General features: G+C 29.1%; 1 protein-coding gene across 1 annotated transcript; it reads right to left on the reverse strand.

Moving 5' to 3' along the window:
• Positions 1 to 2,500: 2,500 nt before the first annotated feature.
• LOC142320050 (dynamin-like GTPase OPA1, mitochondrial) lies at positions 2,501 to 19,765 on the reverse strand. Its single transcript, XM_075357728.1, has 5 exons — positions 19,736 to 19,765; positions 17,853 to 18,047; positions 13,951 to 14,044; positions 6,557 to 6,667; positions 2,501 to 2,652 (listed from the first exon to the last, which is right to left on the reverse strand). Exons 1-5 carry the CDS (start codon positions 19,763 to 19,765, stop codon positions 2,582 to 2,584), a joined length of 501 nt encoding a protein of 166 aa, XP_075213843.1. The 3' UTR covers positions 2,501 to 2,581.
• Positions 19,766 to 20,112: the final 347 nt, after the last annotated feature.

Consider the following 20,112-nt stretch of genomic DNA (forward strand, 5'->3'; position numbering starts at 1 on the left):
GCAGACTAACAATACTGGTGATAATGCGTAATGTTTTAAGGAAATGCTTTGGAGCCTGCTGACTACACGATTAAAATGTTGCAGCAAGATGATGACGCTTTCTTGATTGTATTGTGTTTAGCAAATGTTTTGAGCAATATGCAGACAGCATGATTACAGGCTGTTCTTTTTCGCAGAAGCAAGCGTAACAGGATTTGTTTATTGTTTATATTCTATGTGCTTAGTTAGCTCTTTCCTCTACTGCAAGATCAACTAAAGAATTTATGATTGTGCACTTTCTCACCAACAAAACTTCATAGAGATCGGTTGAATGGCATTTTCCCAACCGCTGGATCGTTCAGTACAGATCTGATGACCTCACTTGATGAGCTTTGGGTTTTTAAAAAGGATCTTGTGTATGTGCCTCTGCTACCTACTGATCATATGACTCACCTTATTTGAGGCACAGGATTGAAACGACTGTCTCTTCCATTACTTCAGATAGGCTCATTAAATTATGAGATGAATTCTCCAATTGGTTCGATATGTGCAGTGTGATGAAAGGTATTCATTCAGATTGAATACTTGTAGGGAAAACTGTTAAGAGTTACTCTCTCATTTCATTTGCGATTCATTACTGTAAGTTCAGGTTAACAGATATCAAAGCTTTAAAACCATATATATATATATATATATATACATATATCAAAGACAAAAGTATAACACAAATTTTCCACCAACACTTGAAAAAAATTTATATAAACATGGGTCCGGAAACGCATCATCAGTGAGTTACGGCTGGCAAAATATTTCGCCATGATTCCTGGGCAAAGAGTAAAATAAAACCATACTAAAATTCTAGGAACCCAAATTAAGTCTGTTACAGGCTGAAGCTTGATGGTTTCTTGTGGTTTTTGACCTGACAAATTGAATAAAACAGATTTCAAAACTCTATCTACAGTGGTTTATGAGAAAACTGGGCTAGAACACAAAACATTGTGGTGAAAACTCTGTTTTGTTATTTTACGTGGAATAACTTTGTTACATGGGTAATAGTAAAAATTTTAAACAAAACTTGTAGAGAATTTAATTCTGAACAAAATGATGTAAATAAACAACAAAAAACAAAATCAAGTTACAAAAAATGAATATGCAGGTTTATTAATGCAGGAGTGATTATTAATGTTGGACAATTTTTTGTTAACCTTTTGAATTCATTGTGCACAATATATGACAAATAAATGTGAAACATAAAAAAGAATCTCATTACACATCAATCCTTTTTTAATCTCGCATAACAATCTGCTTTTAGATAGTTATGTTGTATGTGATCAACACATATTAACTCAACACATCCATCTCACAAGAATACCACCTAGAACTCAACACTACAAAATACCTAACAAACAAATATTTAATAGCACATTCATTGAATACATTCTTACATAATATAAATAAAAATCACCAATGAAAAAATTAAAAAAATGCATTAAATACATAAACAAAAAAAAAATTAAACGAAAAACTGGATAAAATTTCATTTTCGAATAATGATGGAGGACCAATAATCTAATATCTTCTATGAATTTAAAATTTATTAAAAATCTAATTAAAATTCTTTAATTGTGACATTAAATGTTTATTCTTTCCATCAATTTTTATATATGGGCACGGATATCTCATCAGTTTGAGGTTCATACAGCTATCTTTCTTGATTGAGATAGTTCTATCTATGAAACCTGTACAAGAAGTGTGGATTAAGTTTTGTTGGGCAGTATGAATCGGGAGATATAAATGGCTTAGATGCTTTAAGCTATATCTAAATCTTCTTTTGGGATTGCCTGTAATGATAAATTTTTTGTATTAAAAGTCGGCTTGACCGATTATTGGTCAATATTATTTATTATTAGGCCTACCTTTTCTTCATTTTATTGGTTTACTTATTTCTTTATTTACAATTTTCTGATTACCGATTATGATTGCTTAACCATCTTCAAATGCTGATGTCCATGGTGGAGTAGTAGCGTCTTGGTCTTTCATCTGGAGATCCTGGGTTTGAATCCTGGTCAGGCATGGCATTTTTCATATGTTACAAAATTCCATTTCCATATCTTGCGCACAAGCTTCAACCTTAGTCGGCGATATCAAGCAGAGAAAAAAAAAAGTTTAGTTTTAAGAAAATACTTTTACACTGTTTTTGAGAATAATCTTATATTACAAATTATTACAAAATATATAAACATAAAACAGAGTACATTAAATAATACATACAAATGAATAAGACATTTAGACCACATTCTCTATTGTATAATTTAACCACATAACATCACCAAGAGCAACTAAATATATTTTGTTGAAATTTTTTAATACTGTAAATTTATTAAGTTGGTTTTCAATTAAAAAGTATAGTTCAATAATTCTATAAAGAATTAGTGCTACAGAGAATTTTATAATTCTTTGAGAGAACATTTTAAAATTTAAATTGAAAAATTAAAATTAATAAAAAATATATATTCGTGGTATTAAAATAATTATATAAAAATTGTATGAAATATCAAATAAAAAAATTGTGATGGCAAATTAAAATTAAATTTAAAATATTTCACACTTGATTTTCTCTGTTCAAGGCTTGAATGAATTCTTCTAATTTTAAATGAATTCTTTTGACTCGCTCTGCAACAGCCAATATTAACAATAAGAATACTAAATAAGTATATTAACAATAAGAATAGTAAACTAAGCTCCTATCGATAAAAATAAAATATAATAAAACATTACTATTGAAATAAAAAGGAATTATTAAATGAAATATTTATGAACTTTTTGGAAAATGTAAATAGTATCAGTGTTGTTTGTACTTCACTGAAAAATAAAAAGGCCAAGACTAAAATTAGTGAAAGCACAAATTCAGTTTCTACTATAATCATAAAAAAGTAGCACATGTAAAGCATTCTTACACCATTTGAGTCTTGTCTTTCTGGTGTTAACATTTATGATTCCCCTGGGAAGGTTCTAGCATTAATAGACACAAAAAAATTGAAGAAAAGTAATAAACTAATGTTTTATGTCACGTACTAAGGTTTCCTATAATAATTTTATTTTATTTCTCTAGATGTTTTAATATACAATTTAAGTGTCATTGAATACTGGCTGTTAGTCACTATAAATGGCAATAGCATGTAGTGAAACCTTAAACAATTCAACTCGGGTGATCTACAGGAACACTATACGATTTCAACAGTTTAGTATTTTATCTTTATTTTGAACTCTTCAATTTAGAATGTTACTCCAGGTATTGTTGTATTGGATTGTAAGGAATGCAGCTTACTTTCTAACCTAGGGCTACTTGAAATTTATGCACAGAGTAAATTTTTTTAATAATTTCTTTTGAAAATATTTTTCGTATACTATGCGTGTAAATCTTTAATAAACAGATATTGTAATGATATGAATACAACGATATAGAACAGTAAAAAGGAAAATAATTTTTTATAACCAGTAAATTACTACAGTAAAAAAAAGTGGAAAGTTTTTCAAAGAATGAAACATTAAAGAGTTCCTATGGACAGGCAACTCTCCAGACTTAAACCCAATTGAAAATAGTAAAAAAAAAAATACTCTCAAAAATGAATTTCACCACAAAAACAGACCTTATTAAAGCAATAATATCGGTGTGGTTTCATGATGAAGAAATCAAAAAAAGTCTAGTACACTTTGAACTGATGCCAAATCGGGTATGTGAAGTGATTAAGAATACAGAACAGATTGATTACTAGATATTTAAAATTGTACAGGTAAGATTTTTTTTTACATAAAGCTACTTTTTATTAGATAAAATCTGTGCTTGGATTAATTTGCATGCTACTGTATATGTACAACATATCTATAAATCCCTACAATTTAAGTAGTTACTTTTCATTCCAATAATCTCAGGATGAATAAATCTTTTTTTCTGATCAGTACATTACATAGATCACGCCAGAAATGGGTAAATATAATACTCTACAGGTAAAAGTAGGAACTGGGAAGGTTCTAGTGCTAACAGATGCAAAAAAACTGAACTAAAGTAAACTTGTAATTTATTTTAATAGACATAAGATTCTGTACTAAAATCACTCTACAATAGTTTAATCTTATGTATTTCTCTGGATGTTTTAATATTTGCTAGGAGGAATCAAGAGAAACTGTGGTAAAGGCTTGATAGAGAGCATCTTCACAAAATATACAATACAATCATAAAAAAAAAATAAAAAAGATATAATTATGTCCTTATTAATTATTTAAGATTTTAACTGACAAAATAAGGCAAGTTACATAAAGATACTATAATAGTGAGTCAAAAGTATGGAAACCCCTCAGCAACTTTAAAACTGTTCCAAATTCAGGATGAGATATCGATCAACTACTTTGTCTTTTGACAAGAAATAGAATTTCAACTCCTTCTTGGTGGGGTGGCCTAGGGGTTGTAATTAAAATATTTTAAATCGTAACAATTTTTATGTGATAATCATTTTAAAGGTCTCTTTAATAGAAGAAAAATGGTACAAATAAAAAGTTGAATATGATGTCTAAAAATATGAATATGATGTCTTTAGCCAAAATGGCGGTGGGAAAAGTTTGGATTTAAAAAAAAATTACATTGTTAATTTAAGGAACTGTTATCGCAAATAAATAGATAAATAAAAATTTGATTAAATGGATGTCATTGAATAGATTTATTTTCAAAACAAATTACTTATTAAGCATAACATTCGCTTACTCGCTTACATTTCATTTTAATAAATGCTCAAACTATACTCTTTCTGTTGTTGACAGTATACCAGTCAGTTGTAAAAGGATGATGATGCATTATTCAATGATTCCATAGTGATATTTTGTGCCGATTCTCAAATCTTGTTTTGCAATCATCAATATCTTGTGGCTTATTATGATAAACAATATGTTTATCGTAATAAGCAACATGAAGTGGCTCCATACAAAGTAATCCAAAAGTGACAGGTCGATTGGTCTCTGGCCATTCTATTTGACCCCTTCAACTAATCAATCTTTCAGGAAAAGATCCATTTAAAATTTCATGTACCTGAAGACTGAAATGAGGTGGTGCACCATCTTGTTGAAACCAAATGTTTTGGAAGTTGAAGCCAACAATGTTTTGAATGATATGGTCGAGAAACAAAGCCTCATATTTCACTCCATTTAAATTTCCATCAATAAATATAGACCCTCTCAATTGTCCACCAATTGTTCCTGCCTGTACATTTACTTTGACTGGATACTGTGTATGTGATTCATGATACCAGTGTGAATTAATATCAGTCCGTCCCGACAATTATGGCGATTTACAATGCCGTTTTAAAAAAATGTGGCCTCACTACTAAAAACTATGTTGTTTAATAAATTAAGATCTGCAAAAATATTGTTCATCATAATTTTGCAGAACGCAGGCTGAGATTAATTGTATTAATCTTCAAAGTTCTAGCACCAGATGAATTTTGAAGGGTTTGAAATTTTCACTTTTTAATGTTTGAATCACTGAATGTTAGCTAATGTTATGTTCTCATGCTGCTGTTCAAGTCAAAGAATAAGGATTCTCAATAGATTCTTACACAATCTCAAATGATTTGTTATTGTTTGTTGCAGATTTTCCAGATTTGTTGGCGAAAATTATTAATGCTCCCCGTTTCTTCAAATCGCTGGTTTTTGGCACTGTAGCTTTTGAAATGGGGTTACGATTATTAAATGATGCACTGAACAATTCATAAAACGTTATATGACCTAACTCACCAAGCCCCTCAACATTAAAAGTGAGACACTTTCCTGTTCACTAAGTGACATGCTGATAACAGATAGTGCAGAAAAAATTAATTCAATAAAAAGTAATTACAAAAAACGTAAATAACAAGTGGCTAACAGATTCGGTAAAGGTAGACAAAATCAATTAGCTGAACGATAACAATAATTATCATAAGAAACTAACAGTGTAGTGATGAAACAAGTAAGCTTCATTTCTGCAACAATGGTAAGATTTATCATTAATGATCAGCATGATTAGGTGACATTTTAATTTATTTACTCATTAAATTGTAACAAAAACAATTTTTTTGTTAAAAATTGAATTTTTTTAATTTTGTAAAATTTAAATTTAATTTTTAAAATAAATTTTAATTGAACTAGATTGGATTTTAATTTAATTTTTTTTATTGAATTTTGTTATTTGAACTTACTAGATTTAGTAATTTTCAAAACTTTATCCTGCCGCCATTTTGAGTACAGACATCATACCAACTTTTTATTTATAGCATTTTTTTTTTTATTAAAGAAACTTTTAAAATTATGTATCACACAAAGGGTGTTTACCATTTAAAATATTTGAGTTACAACCCCTGGGCCAGCCTCCAAGAAGGGATTGAAATTCTATCACCAAAAGATGAAGTAGTTGACCAATATCTTTTCCAGAAAATTACAGTACTCTTATCTGGTAGGGTTACTTTATCACGATTACTATATCACTATAATAAAATAGCATATACGCTATTGGGTTATTAATTCCTTATTAAGTTAAATAACCATAACTTACTGAGATCTTCGGCTAACTCAACTCTTCTCCCGCTTAACAACAAATGTTTTTTATTCAGATCTCTGCTGTAATCATCAAGAACTTCTTCAAGTCTCTCATCTAAATTTTTAACTGAAATAACAAAAAATTAGAATAGAAGGAGGAATAATTATTATTTATTTAACCTTATATAAAGAAAATAAGATCATACTTTTCTCAATTACATGAAAAATTAACAAAAAATTCAGCGCTAAAGAAGATTTTATGGTGCTTGGAATCGCTTACAGCAGTAAACATCACCCTCAAAAGAAGAGTTTTAATTAAAAGTGACTCCAGAAAAAAGTTTAGTTATTCTTGAGATGCTGAGATCCTACATCTGGCTACTAGGAAAAGATAGGAGTTTTGGCTTTTACAAAGCCATATTTACCTTATCACAATGGTATATTGAGCAAGCCAAAATGCAAGTGACATTCAGTCATAAAGTGACCCATTACTCGGTGCCTTGCAGGGAGTGATTTAGGTATGCTTATATCATTTTGATGATATTAAGAGTAAATAATATATTTTTAGCTAATAAAAATAGATCCCATCAATACTGCTACACTGTTCCGTATTGTTGATACTGTTGCCCCTGTTTCAAAAATATTTTTCTGTAAGGAGACAGCAAGTTAAGGAATGCTAAATAAATTTGTTATTTGTAACTTGAAATGGCCAGTTTTTTGCTGGATAAAATTGTTGTGGATAAATCAGTTTCATCAAATACTTACAGTGCAAAACTGATATCTCTACACAATTTTCACAAAATTTAAATCACAAACTCCCTCCCTCCACGGTGCTTATTAAAAATGCAAGCTCTGTCTGGTTACCTAAATCTAAAATGATCATATCATTTCCAATTTACAAAATAATTAGTAAATAGAACAATTTTAAACTAATTCCATCTATCTATAATGTTTATTTTATAGTAAACAGCATAGGACATAATGTCAACAGTTCTCTATAGAGATGCCAAGGTATCTGTACACAGTCTGGTGTGTAAGTGTGAATGTATAGTCTTGAACAGGCTGAGGCTGACTATCCCTGAGACATGTGGTTAATTGAACCCTGACCACCAAAGAATACCGTTATCTACAATCTAGTATCCAAATCCATAAAAAAGAAACTAACTTTACTAGAATTTGAACCCAAGAACTCTTGACTTCAAAATCACCTGATTTATGATGACAAGTTATTGTTAACCACTCGACCCAGTGGGTCGGTGATAAAATATACAAAGAAATTCATAAACAAGGGTTCAATTTAGTAGTATATGTCACAATACCTTTATACAAAGTACAAGTTTACATCCACTGGTGTAGCGTCATGGATAGATGAGTATTACCACGTCTCATGATTTACTGTTATTACTTTCAATTTTGGAGATTGGCTGATGACCAATTATTTTTATTTTCTATAAATAAGAATGCTTGTGAAGTGATCTCTATGCATAGACTTAGTTAAAGTAGAAATCAGGTATTAAAAACAGTTTTCAAATTCTTATTTTTTTAAAATTATAAAAAGATATTTTAGTAAAATTTTTTCCTCTATAAAAAAAAAAACTCTGGAGATTTAAGGTATTTTGAAGGCACTATACTTAGTACGGTTAACAGTAATAATCGGCTTATTGTGATAAAATAAATTATCACCTTTACTTTCTATTTTATTAATATATTTTCATTTTACAGTCACTAAGTATACGTTTTCACCTACTGTAACTCCAACAGTACCATCTACATCATGCTATGCTTCATCCTTGCTCCTTTGCCAATAATTTATGTAGGTATTGTTTGCACTTGCTCTTACAATTAGAATAAAGAGTAACTAATTTTTAACAAAAGAAAAAATATGTTGATTTTCACAAAATGAGTTGTAACTCATTTTTAACTATTAACTTCTCCAACACAAGAGACAATCAGTTTTTGGCAAAGGAAACTAAAACTTTTCAATCTACGTTTTAAATGAACATATATATTTAATTTTTTGTCTTCAGTCATCTGACTGGTTTGATGCAGCTCTCCAAGATTCAGTATCTAGTGCTAGTTGTTTCAATTCAGTATACCTCCTATATCCTACATCCCTAAAAATTTGTTTTACATATTCCAAATGTTGTCTGCCTGCACAATATTTTCCTTTTTCCTGTCCCTCCAATATTAAAGCGATTATTCCAAGATGCCTTAATTTGTGCCCTATAAGTCTGTCTCTTCTTTTAACTATGTTTTTTCAAATGCTTCTTTCTTCATCAATTTGCTGCAACACCTCTTCATTTGTCACATTATCCATCCATCTGATTTTTTATAATATCTATAGATTTAAAATATATATGGTCAAATAATTTTTGATGCATTATCAAAAATTTTTAAAACACTTTTTTAAAATACAATTTTTTAAAACAATTTAGTTCAAAATTATGATTTCTTTTATAAATTATGTTACCATTTTGGTAATATATGATGATTTTAATTGAATTTACCAGATACAAATAAACATCCTCATAAGGAGCAAGACAAGAGCTAGAACTAACATAGCTATCTTATTTTTACTTTTGTAAATTTGCCTATTATTTCAATATAAAAGTAGTTTTGTCTATCTTATAATTTCCTTACAGAACCTAAATTTAAAGAATCTGGGATGTAAATACACATATATATTTAGAATAAATGATTCCCTGAATAATAAAGAAATTATACCCGGGAGCTTTTCTTAATTTTAAGGGGACCTTTGATAATACACACTATCATTTAAGTCTTTGGGAAACAAGAAGTAAAGCTCGCTTCATGTAAATAGATAAAGTTTCTACTCTACAGTTGAGGATGAGAGGAAAGATTATCAGGGAAAGTGAGACAAGGAAATAAATTATTTAAATAATAATGATGCCTTTTATTAAAAAAAAAAAAAATTGAGAGGATAGATGGACTTAGGCCATACTTAAAAGCTTTCAGGTAAGGTTACGATTATCTAGGGATTACCTTGGACAGCAAATTCATCTGGTTCTTTTAACAGAATATAATAATTAACAAAATCTCATAATCACTAATGATTTACAGAAGCCTGCAAATTTAAAATTGGGATTAACATCTCTTCCATACCTTAGGCTGTAAAAGTCCAGTGAAACAGCAGATTATGGATGGTGGAGATAAGCCCAGTAATCTAACATAAAGATGCGGCTCCAATCTATTTAGAATATAATACATTTACGCATCTCAGTGGCTTTTTGAAATAATCCCCACAATTGTAGTATAGGTCACTCAATGTAAGCAGGCAGTCAGATTCAGAGACCCGACAGTGATCAGCGAAACAAAATCTGTAATTCTTTAAACTTAAATGCACATTGTAGTGACAGGCACCAGTGCTAACTTACAGGTTGTCTTAGACAATTTTTCGGAATGAAATGTTCATTCAGGTTTCAGATTCAGTAAGACAAGGAAGCATGGACATTTAATAAGTTCAATGATTTTGTTTAAGTGGTAAAAATGATATTTTAATAATTGTGTGTTTTTTTTGGGAAGGTATTTTTTTGTTTTTATATTTATTTAAAAACTTTATTACAACAAATCTATAGGTCTGTAATTATCATACTCGAAGTAAATAAAAAAAACTGTAAATGGAAATATTATTGTATAAACATAAATAGTAAATTTTGAATAAAAAGCTTAAATTGCATTCCAACAGAGTTGTCGATCGCTGTTGGCAAAAAATAGCCAAAGATATGGGTGTTCAAGGTATATAATTAAAAAAAAAACCAATAATTTTAAATATGACAGTACTTGCAGTAATATTTCCTGCTGAGTAATAAAACAGATCAGTTAATTACAGTAAATATTATACAGATAACAGTTCAGTATTACTTTATACAATACAGTACGATTTGTTAGTTTTTGATCATCATATGACAAGGGAAATTTTTCCATGTAACAACAAAAAATGTTTCTTACACCTTTGGCATCAGTCGGAAACCTTCCATGTCTCTCTGAAGTTACTGATTCACCATGAACAGTAACTTCAGTTAAGTACCTGTGAAACCCTTCTTATCTATAATGGTATTACGTAAAACAGAAATGCATTTGACAACTGTTTCAACTAAATTGATTTTTGTTTCAATGGCTTTGGAGAGAATACACCACTTTGAATTCAAAATTCCAAAAGTGCATTCTACAGATTTTCTTGCCATAGAAAACAGTTTGTTAAAGTTTTACGTCAAATTCTTGCATTTGTGAGGTTTATTAAGTTAAGGAAGCAAAGGGTAAGCCAGATCTGCCATGATAACATAGGGAGCTTTGACATTACAGTGAAGGGAAAGTCAGGTTCTGGAAAAGTTACTTGTTTTTCATTGATAAAATTAAATATGTCTGAAACCAAAAACAGAGCCCCCATTGCTTTGTTTTCCATAACCATCAACATCAGTAGCGATATACTTTTTACATCCACAAGGCCTTGAAGAATCACAGAAAAAAATGTTTGCAATTATAGAACATTGAACCAGTATTATCTGGACAAATAACAGGGACTGTGTTTTCCATCTAAACAATCAACAACATGAGGGAAATTTAAGATTTCAAATTCTGCTGCATTATTTTTAAGTGATTCTACAGTCGGTACCGGCATGTGCAGAGCATGAGCTCTTCCCAAAGTATATGAACAGTTTCTTTGATAATACTTCTGATTGTCATATTTCCCATACGAAAACACAAGGCAAAAGTCCAAAATGATATGCCAGTGGTCAGGAACCTGAAAGAAACAATAAGACGATTTGGTACAATTTTTTTTTTTAATTGCATCATATGTTTTCATACTGAATTAGCCGCATTTGGACATTGTTAACAAAGTTAAAATAATAAGCTGTTGTCATATTATTTTATTTAATTCAATATAGAACAGCAAAGTTCGAAGGTGACAAGAAGGTTTATACTTTGATCTCAGATACTGTTTCGAGAAAGAAGTGGAAATATTTAAAATAACAATTTGCTAGAATTCAGGAAGATGAACTCTATCAACAAAGAGCAAACAAATCATCTGAGCCAAAATGCCCACATTTTAAATCTCTTGTTTTTAAGAGATGTGAAGCCACAAGCTTCCGCAGGTAATTTGTCAGCAACAAAATCTGCTCCATCGTCCAATGAAGCAAGCCAACAGATTCATAATGTCAATGAAGATATTAATAATGAAGCTGCTGAAAACCAGGGTTTTCAAGATCCCATAACATTTGATAAGCCTAATACTAAAGAAAGGACAGATGTTCCATGTGAAGCAAAATATTTATACCAGGAGCCAGAAATATTGAAAACAAAGTTATTTTGTGACAAGAGAAGAGATGAAGGATTCTGATTAACACTAAATACAATGAGATAGTGATTGACATGAAGCAGAGAAAAGTTACAGTTTACTAAGCACGCTGAAAATGAAATTGAGTTGTTTTTCCATGGCCTGCTACCACACGTTGCAAAAATACTGGCCAACATGAAACTGTCTTTCAGGAACTGTGATTATTGTGGAGCAATTTGTGTTCAATTCTGGATCTTCAAATTATGAAATGTTTAAATAAGGTGCCAACCGCACCTCAAACATTGTATGTCTACAGCTCCTCATCTCTTGAGTACCATACTAATCCTCTGATTGGTTTGCACATCTCCCCCTAACATGGATAATTATCCAAACTAAGGGTATTTTACAACACCATAAGATACACAACTCTCCAAAAATCCCCATACCCCTTAATGATTTATCTATTGTGTAAAAATTTAATTTGTCATCAATTTATGTTTTTTATTTTTCATTTTAATATATTTGTTCAATATATTATATTATTATTCATGGGTTTTTTGTACTTTTTCGGTAATTTTAAACAAATAAAAAAATATTTCAATAACAATTATGAGAAGTTTGTATTAGTTTATTTATACTACTTCATGGTTAACATTAGCAGTTTTCCCGCCAAAATTTTCTGCTGATGATTTACATCAATCTTTCAAAAATCTATGCTCAATTTTCTCTAAAATGTAATAGAAAGTTTGAATCTACATTCTGAAATATTCAAAGAACTTGATAGAATCCTTTTTATGATCATCAAAAAAAGTGATGGAATTTTCTCCATATATTCCTTTAGCCTTAATAATATCATGAAACCCAAGTTTCTCTTGTTTTAATTTCAAACTGGCGTTTTCTGATGCTAATAGTATCAAGATAGCTTCCTTATGGCTGAACTCTGTGATAATAAAATAGTAACTAAATAAATACACTTATCATGATGACAAGCTTGTTTATCTGACTCTACTACATGCATCCAACCAACTGTCAGTGCTGGTAATCTGAATCTGACTTCCTGCTTTTATTGAGTGTGTACCCTTAGGACTGCTACTGCTGCTGGACCTGTGGCTAATCTCTGAGACCTGACTATCAGTATATCGGCCATTTGCACATGTTGGTGTAGGGGTGACATAACACTAACAATAAGTACATCATTGATGATGTGCTTTAATAACCCTATTCTTGACATTATATCTGGTAAAACATTAAAAGTCCAAAATGGAAACAGTTAATGAACAGTTTCCATTCATTAACTGTAAACATAGGACAGGAAAAATCTTTCAACTAGGCAGGATTGCTCATTTTACAGAGAAAGTTCCAAAGGGTTTAATTACTAAGTAAAGAATAAGTAAAAATAGAAAACAGCATGGAGTTCTCTCAAACATTGCTCATTGAGATGAACGGTTCATGTCAAAATTTACACCATATTGTGTATTATTCAATATCATGCAACAGTCTACCTACAAAGGCAAGGTCTTCACTTTTCTGACAGTGAACAGCAGCTCTTTGAGCATTGAGCTCAATACAGATTTAATTCTGAGCTAGTATTGTTAGTAATACCTGGATTTGCTAATTATATCTACCTGTAGTATAATAAAGAATAACATAGGATGCTGAAAGACTCTTACATAAATGAAATGGCAAAGAGAAATAATGTACTAATTAAAAAAAAGTGCATCTCCTCTATTTGTAGAGTCTGATCCTGTTTATAGACAAGTTGAAGTTGTGTTTTCGTTACAGACACGAACAATTCCATGATAGTATTTTTTATAGTCTTTTATCTATATCTAGAAATGTCAATTCATAATCTCAAATACAAATCCTCAAGCAGGAATAGTTTCATATCTTTGGAAGGCATTTCTATTCTAGCTAAGAAAGTTCTTGAACTTATAAGACATATAGAGCTAGACAAAGTTAATTATTTTGCGAATTCACACTATAAATCTTGTAGTTATTGTGTCTTAGGGGACCTCTTCTTCTCGCTATTCGGTAATAATAATAATACCATATCTACAAAACTATTATACAACACAATATACAAATTGCTTGCAATATAAATTTAAAATACTTATTACTTTCCCTATTCATGATTTGTAGTCTGAGGGCATTGGCAGTCACTTTTAACACTTGATCTAGCCTCCAAAATAATATGACATCACTACATTCAACCTAGAAATAAATAAATATAATCAAAATAAAATATATTCAAGCATATTCACATAATTATTTTTGTGGTTTTTTTTTATTATTAACTTTGTGCTTTTAAACGAAGATTTAAATTAAAATAATTATAAAGTAAAATGTATAAAATAGAAACACAAAAATATTAAACTTAATCTTTACATTTTGTAAAGAACTATTGAACTCTTCATTACTTAGTGATTAATGTAGTACTACAACTTGGTTGGAGGTGGTGATATTTCCTTGGCAGTAGTAAGAGAAATTAACAAAACTTTTTGTAAGAAAGTATGTGATGATCAGCAATAGTAGTATTATTTGATCTTTATGGTTTTTTTTAATAGTTTTATTGTGTTACTTAAGCCACTATACTACAAATCATAAAAACAAAAAAAAAAATGACTTTATAGGTACAAATTCGACATAACTTTTGACAGAAAAAACTGAATATTGTACAGTTTTAAATACAGCGTAGGTCATTGGCATTTACTTTAATTCACATCCTTCAGTTTCCAGGACACTACTCCCAATGATGTTCTACAAGTTCTACAAAGATTAAAAAGTAGGAAGTACTAAAAATTAAATTATGAAATTCCAAATTGAAATTTAAAACTACACAAATAGTACAGTTGAGAACACATTCTTCAATGTTAATGAGAACTTACTTTTACTGAGGGTCAAAATAACAATTTTTAAAATTATGATCATCAAGCTGAATCTGTCAGGCAGAATTTTTTTTATTTTTAAACGACTAGTTAAACTCCTTCTTAAATATACATTAACACTTATTTCATATAATTAAATTATATAATTACTGAAGATTGAAACTGTATCGGCAGGAAAAGATAAAAAATGTTATATATTTTAGAAGTAGATTTTCAGTATTGCTACAGGTAAATAAACTGAAATCCATAACAATAAGGATCAAAAATAAATTTTATAATGGTATAAAACTTATTTTTTTCCACCAAACATTCTGTAAGATTTTACTCTTCCAACTCAAACATTTCTCCACTGACCAATACTATAAAAGACACAACTAGATATAATATATTTTTTATAATTCATGGAGTCTTCCATTACTAAGCTTGTATTATTACAATTTTGTACTAACGTTAGAATTTTTAGGAACCTTTTTTAGAGGTATTACCTATTTCTATTGTTCACATCATTACTATGTGATGTCTGTAAAGGTTTTTAATTTATTTTATTCATTTTTTCTCTTTTTTCAACCTGACAATTAATGCATGAAGAAGATCTCAAATACAAACAATCCTCAACACCAATTGAAAACAAAACGTAATGGGAAAGTCAAAATATCAAACTAAATAAATTTTAAATCTAATTAAATGTAAGATTTCCTCCAAAAAACTTTTGTAGTAGCTTTTTTTTTTACATTTAAAACAGTTGAAAAATGATAATATACATGTGACACTTTATAAAGACAAAATGTGATAAATCAGCATTTGACTTAAAAAGAATGATGAGACGTGCAATTTCAGACAAGGTTTATAGCCAAATATAGTTTTGTTTTTTAATAAGCTTCTAACTGATATCAAATACAAACAGTAGAAATAGATTATGCTGAAATTAGAACTAGTCAGTACATACAGCAAAGTGAGCTAGTTCAGAATTCTTTATACAGTCAATTAATAGTGGAGCATTGTCACAGTTAATTTAGAGAAATTTTAATGTAAATTATTACTAAATTTTGAATCATGTCAATCTATACAAATCACTGAAAAGCAGCATATAAGCTTAGATTTCTGGGTGAACACTAAAAAACTGAATAGTTTTTAAACCTTACCATAACAAGAATGTGCCAAAAGTTCATTCTAATTAATAGAAAACTCAACACAAATTAAAACAATAAATGTTAATTCGCTCAATATAAAACTAGCAGATTTCATACATCCATTTCCAAGAAAAACAATACAAATAAAATAACATAATAAAATCTTGGAAACTTCTAATAATTTCAAACCCAAAGTCAAACATAAAATGAGATATAAGATACAAATAAGGAATAAATTATATTATAGAATAAAAAACACCATACAAATGATAAAACCTGTCTGAAAGAGATGTTAATTTTATAGACACTGAAACTAAACTAAACAAATACAGCAGAAAAGGTCATACGGAATGGGACAAAGGAAAATTAATAACAACAATTCATGAAATAACATTTTCAGAATTTAAAAATAATGAACTAAAATAAAATTTGGCAACCACAAACAAATTCTATTGAATGACTGAATGAATGACACATGTTTCGTATCATCAAATTAACAATTTAAGAAGTGAGATATCAAACAATTGTATGGCACCCAAAGGTAATCACTAAATTTGGAATACTGAAATTTGAAACTCAAATTACAGATAACTGTCGACTCTATTGATAATGAAAATTCAGCGTATATAAATTATAACACTGAATTTTTTTATTAAGTATTAAATGTTTAATAATTTTCCTGATAAACTTTCCTATATGTAATACATATATGTATTCATATTTTAGCCTCCAGAAATTACCATTCAGGTATTACTTTAGAGAATAAATGAGAATGATATATATGAGTGTAAATGAAGTGTAATTTTGTACAGTCTCAGTTCGACCATTCCTGAGATGAGTGGTTAATTTGAACCCAACCACCAAAGAACACTGGTATCCACGATCTAGCAATCAAATCCATATAAAATTAACTGTCTTTACTAGGACTTGAACGCTGGAACTCTCGACTTCCAAATCAGGTGATTTGAGAAGATGCGTTCACCACTAGACCAATCCAGTGGTTATACTATCTATATACTACACTATACACTATATAGTAATATATCTACTGTATACTATCTACTCAGTTGGAAGGTGTTCTCATCAGATGTTAGTTTATATTACAGCAACAAAAATGATAGTACCTAATTGAACCGTAATACTGAAAATAACATATACAATAACATTTTAAGCACTTAAGCCCAACTTACTAAAAAATTTGAAAATGTAACTTGAAAAATAACAAAGCAACAAGATGGATGTCAACTTAAACTGGATTATTACCTCCAGAATCTTACTTTAAATTGCTGATTACGATTTAAAAATTTTGTTACAATAATAAACTTCAGTTCTTATACTAATTTATTTTATTACGTTTCCTTCACTAATTCTTCAGTGGTAAACACTTGTTTTCTATTGTTATTTACATTCATCATTATTTAATATACTTCAAATTTCAACATGCTAACCACTTATGATTAAAATTTGAAATTTCAATGAAAAATTACATTGTCAGGAAAGTAGTTTATAGAAATCAACTCTTGAGTTATATATATGTATATATTCAAAAAAACAACAACTTAATCACCAAACACAGAAATAGAAAATCTTAAACAAAAAAACCAATACCAATAGTCGTCTTTTTCAGGATCCTGCATCATCAGTTGATACACAATTCTATAATTACATCAACAAATAACAAAAAAGAAATAAAAACTTAAAAATTTAGAAAACCTAAACACTAACCACAAAATCTGTAACAACACAACTACACTGCCATTATAAAAAAAAAAAACAAAAAAAAAGTCAGTTAGTTGTTTTGGGTTTTTCTGTTATTGTGTTTGGTAGTTAAATAGTTTTTTGAATTTAATTAGCACAGTGGTAAATATGTTAATATATTATTTGACTTAAAATATATATATATATATATAAATCTGACCATATATGAGTTGTTAGTAAGATTCAATATTTTGTCATTTTTTAAAAATATATGTACTATTAAAATTGACTTCACTGAACACTAACCTCTAAGCCCAACTGATATTGATGGAAACTCTTCCGACAATCACCAACATACGCTAAACGATTTTTTAGTAAATTCTTCTTATAGATTGCATTCCAAATGCTAACAATATCATCTGAACTAACATCAAAGTTATTTTCATTAAGAGATTTCTGTATTTGTTTTAATTCACTCTCTTTTAAGCTCTTTGGATGCTTCTATTATGCATTAAAAAAAAAAAAAAAACAATATAATGAAATTTACATGAGTTGATACTACAAATATTTTATTAAAAATTCCTTCATATTACAAAGTATAATTACATTAGAATGAAATTTTACAAAATTTATTTCAGCAAGAATAACATAAATATTAATTATTTTAGAATCAAGCATAAATAAAATATATCTATAACATAAAACTAATCTCTATTCTCTATTAGAGAATAGAGAATGATAGGTATGACAAAACAGAAAAAAAACAAATATAATTTTTCTAATACTAAAAAAAAAATACCGTTTTGACTGTAGAAAAATAATAAATTTAAAACTAATAACTATAAAAATTATTAATTGTAATGTAAGTATTCATAAAATTGGGTATAAAATGCTAATAAAACAAGATTTTAAATATTTCTAAATCATGTTTGATCAAGCTACAAATAAAATACATAAATAAAGACCTCTTATGCAAAGCATTAACCTTAGAGGCTTCATATATTTTTCTAAAGCAAAGGGACTAAGTATACGATTCCTGTACAGTTTCTGAATTTTAAAATAATCAGCCTAAACTTATTAGATTTGAAACCTCTTGCACATTTTCTTATTTCTGTTTATGTTGAATTTAGTAAACAATGCCGTAAACGGCCTGCCTATCTTGTCAGTGCTTTATATGTGATGAGGGGCTAAAAATATGTTAGTTGTATTGTGTATTTTGTGTAATATTAATAACTGACCGGTTGTGCCAATGGGTGCAAATGTCCAGTTGGAGTGATCTGGTGGTCATGGCTAAATTGAGATTTTACGTATCAAATTTATTGTGTAATATATTTTGTAAACTGTATCTTGTAATAACCTGTTTATTGTTATAATATAAGCTAATTTTGTTATGCTCATGCCCACCATTGATTGTGGTGCTAAGCTTGTGATCATAGCTGTTCTTGTCTATGCTGATAATCATGTGTTTGTAAATAATGTAATTAGGTTAGTGATTTCATTGTATTCTGCTGTATTCAATGTTCCATATTTTGTTATATAAGTAATGTTAGCACTAGTAGCTTCTGCATCACCAACATCTTGATCAATCCACAAACATGTGACAATATATTATGTCAGTGATCAATTACTGAGTGCAGATCAGTTAAACTGATAAAAAAAATACAATGATAAAATTATATTAAGTACTTGGTAATGAATGTTGTACTATCTTCTTCTGTTTCAATGTCGTCAGAAACTGAATTAACTCATTTTGTATGTGAAAAGAGAGAACACGAGAACATTATGCGATACGTTGGAAGAGGAAAAACCGCTTTATAAAACCTTTTTCTGTAAATATATCATGTAGAATGATATCATATAGAAATGATTTGGTGAAAAATCTAGACTGAGAAGTTGCAATATACTTTATTATCAGACAAAAGAATGAATAATGCTGATAATTACCACAATTATACTCTAAATTTTCTTTAATTTTGCACAAAGCAGCTTCTTAACTTGTAGTTGTAATAAAAAATTAAAAAGTGTTTTCAACAGTTTATTCTTCCTGCCTGCTTTCCCTCTGTAATTGTCATTATTGAATAATAATTATTCAATACGGTAATAATGATAAAATATGAAAAATATAAGATAATAGAGATAATAATAAAATGCCAGTCCTGCCATTTACCTTAAACCGATCGTAAACTTACATAATCATAAACCGATATAACATATCGCATATCCGTCGCATATCCGTGATAATAAAATTGATAAGTATTTTGTCTTGTCTATGAAGTGAATGTATGGAGTTCAGCTTTTACGACTGATCAACATTTTTACTTGTTTTTTATTAATCATTACAAATTTGAAAAGAGCATTCCTTTATAATCCTTTGCGGAAAATACCTTCTGTTGCACTGCACGATAAAAAATAAAGTTATTAACTTTCAGCAGAGAAGATTATGAGCATGAATTTCCACATATTTGTAGAAGTGTGTTATACATAAATCTTAATAGTTTAATATTCTTTTAATATGATTGCACCTTATAATGGTGGAATATTTCACAAACAAACAACTTGTTCGTGA

The sequence above is a fragment of the Lycorma delicatula genome, chromosome 2 (genome assembly GCF_047948215.1).
Source record: "Lycorma delicatula isolate Av1 chromosome 2, ASM4794821v1, whole genome shotgun sequence".
Lineage (NCBI taxonomy): Eukaryota > Metazoa > Arthropoda > Insecta > Hemiptera > Fulgoridae > Lycorma > Lycorma delicatula.

Bases quoted from the DNA above. Each gene is read 5' to 3' on its own strand.
- LOC142320050 (XM_075357728.1), bottom strand. From the start codon at position 19,765: ATGCGATATGTTATATCGGTTTATGATTAT. The intron at 14,045-17,852 runs GTTAGTGTTCAG...ATTTATTTCTAG, and splicing joins AATATCAGTTGGGCTTAGAG to GTTGAATGTAGTGATGTCAT. The intron at 2,653-6,556 runs GTAAGTTATGGT...TGGCTGTTGCAG, and splicing joins TGAGTTAGCCGAAGATCTCA to AGCGAGTCAAAAGAATTCAT.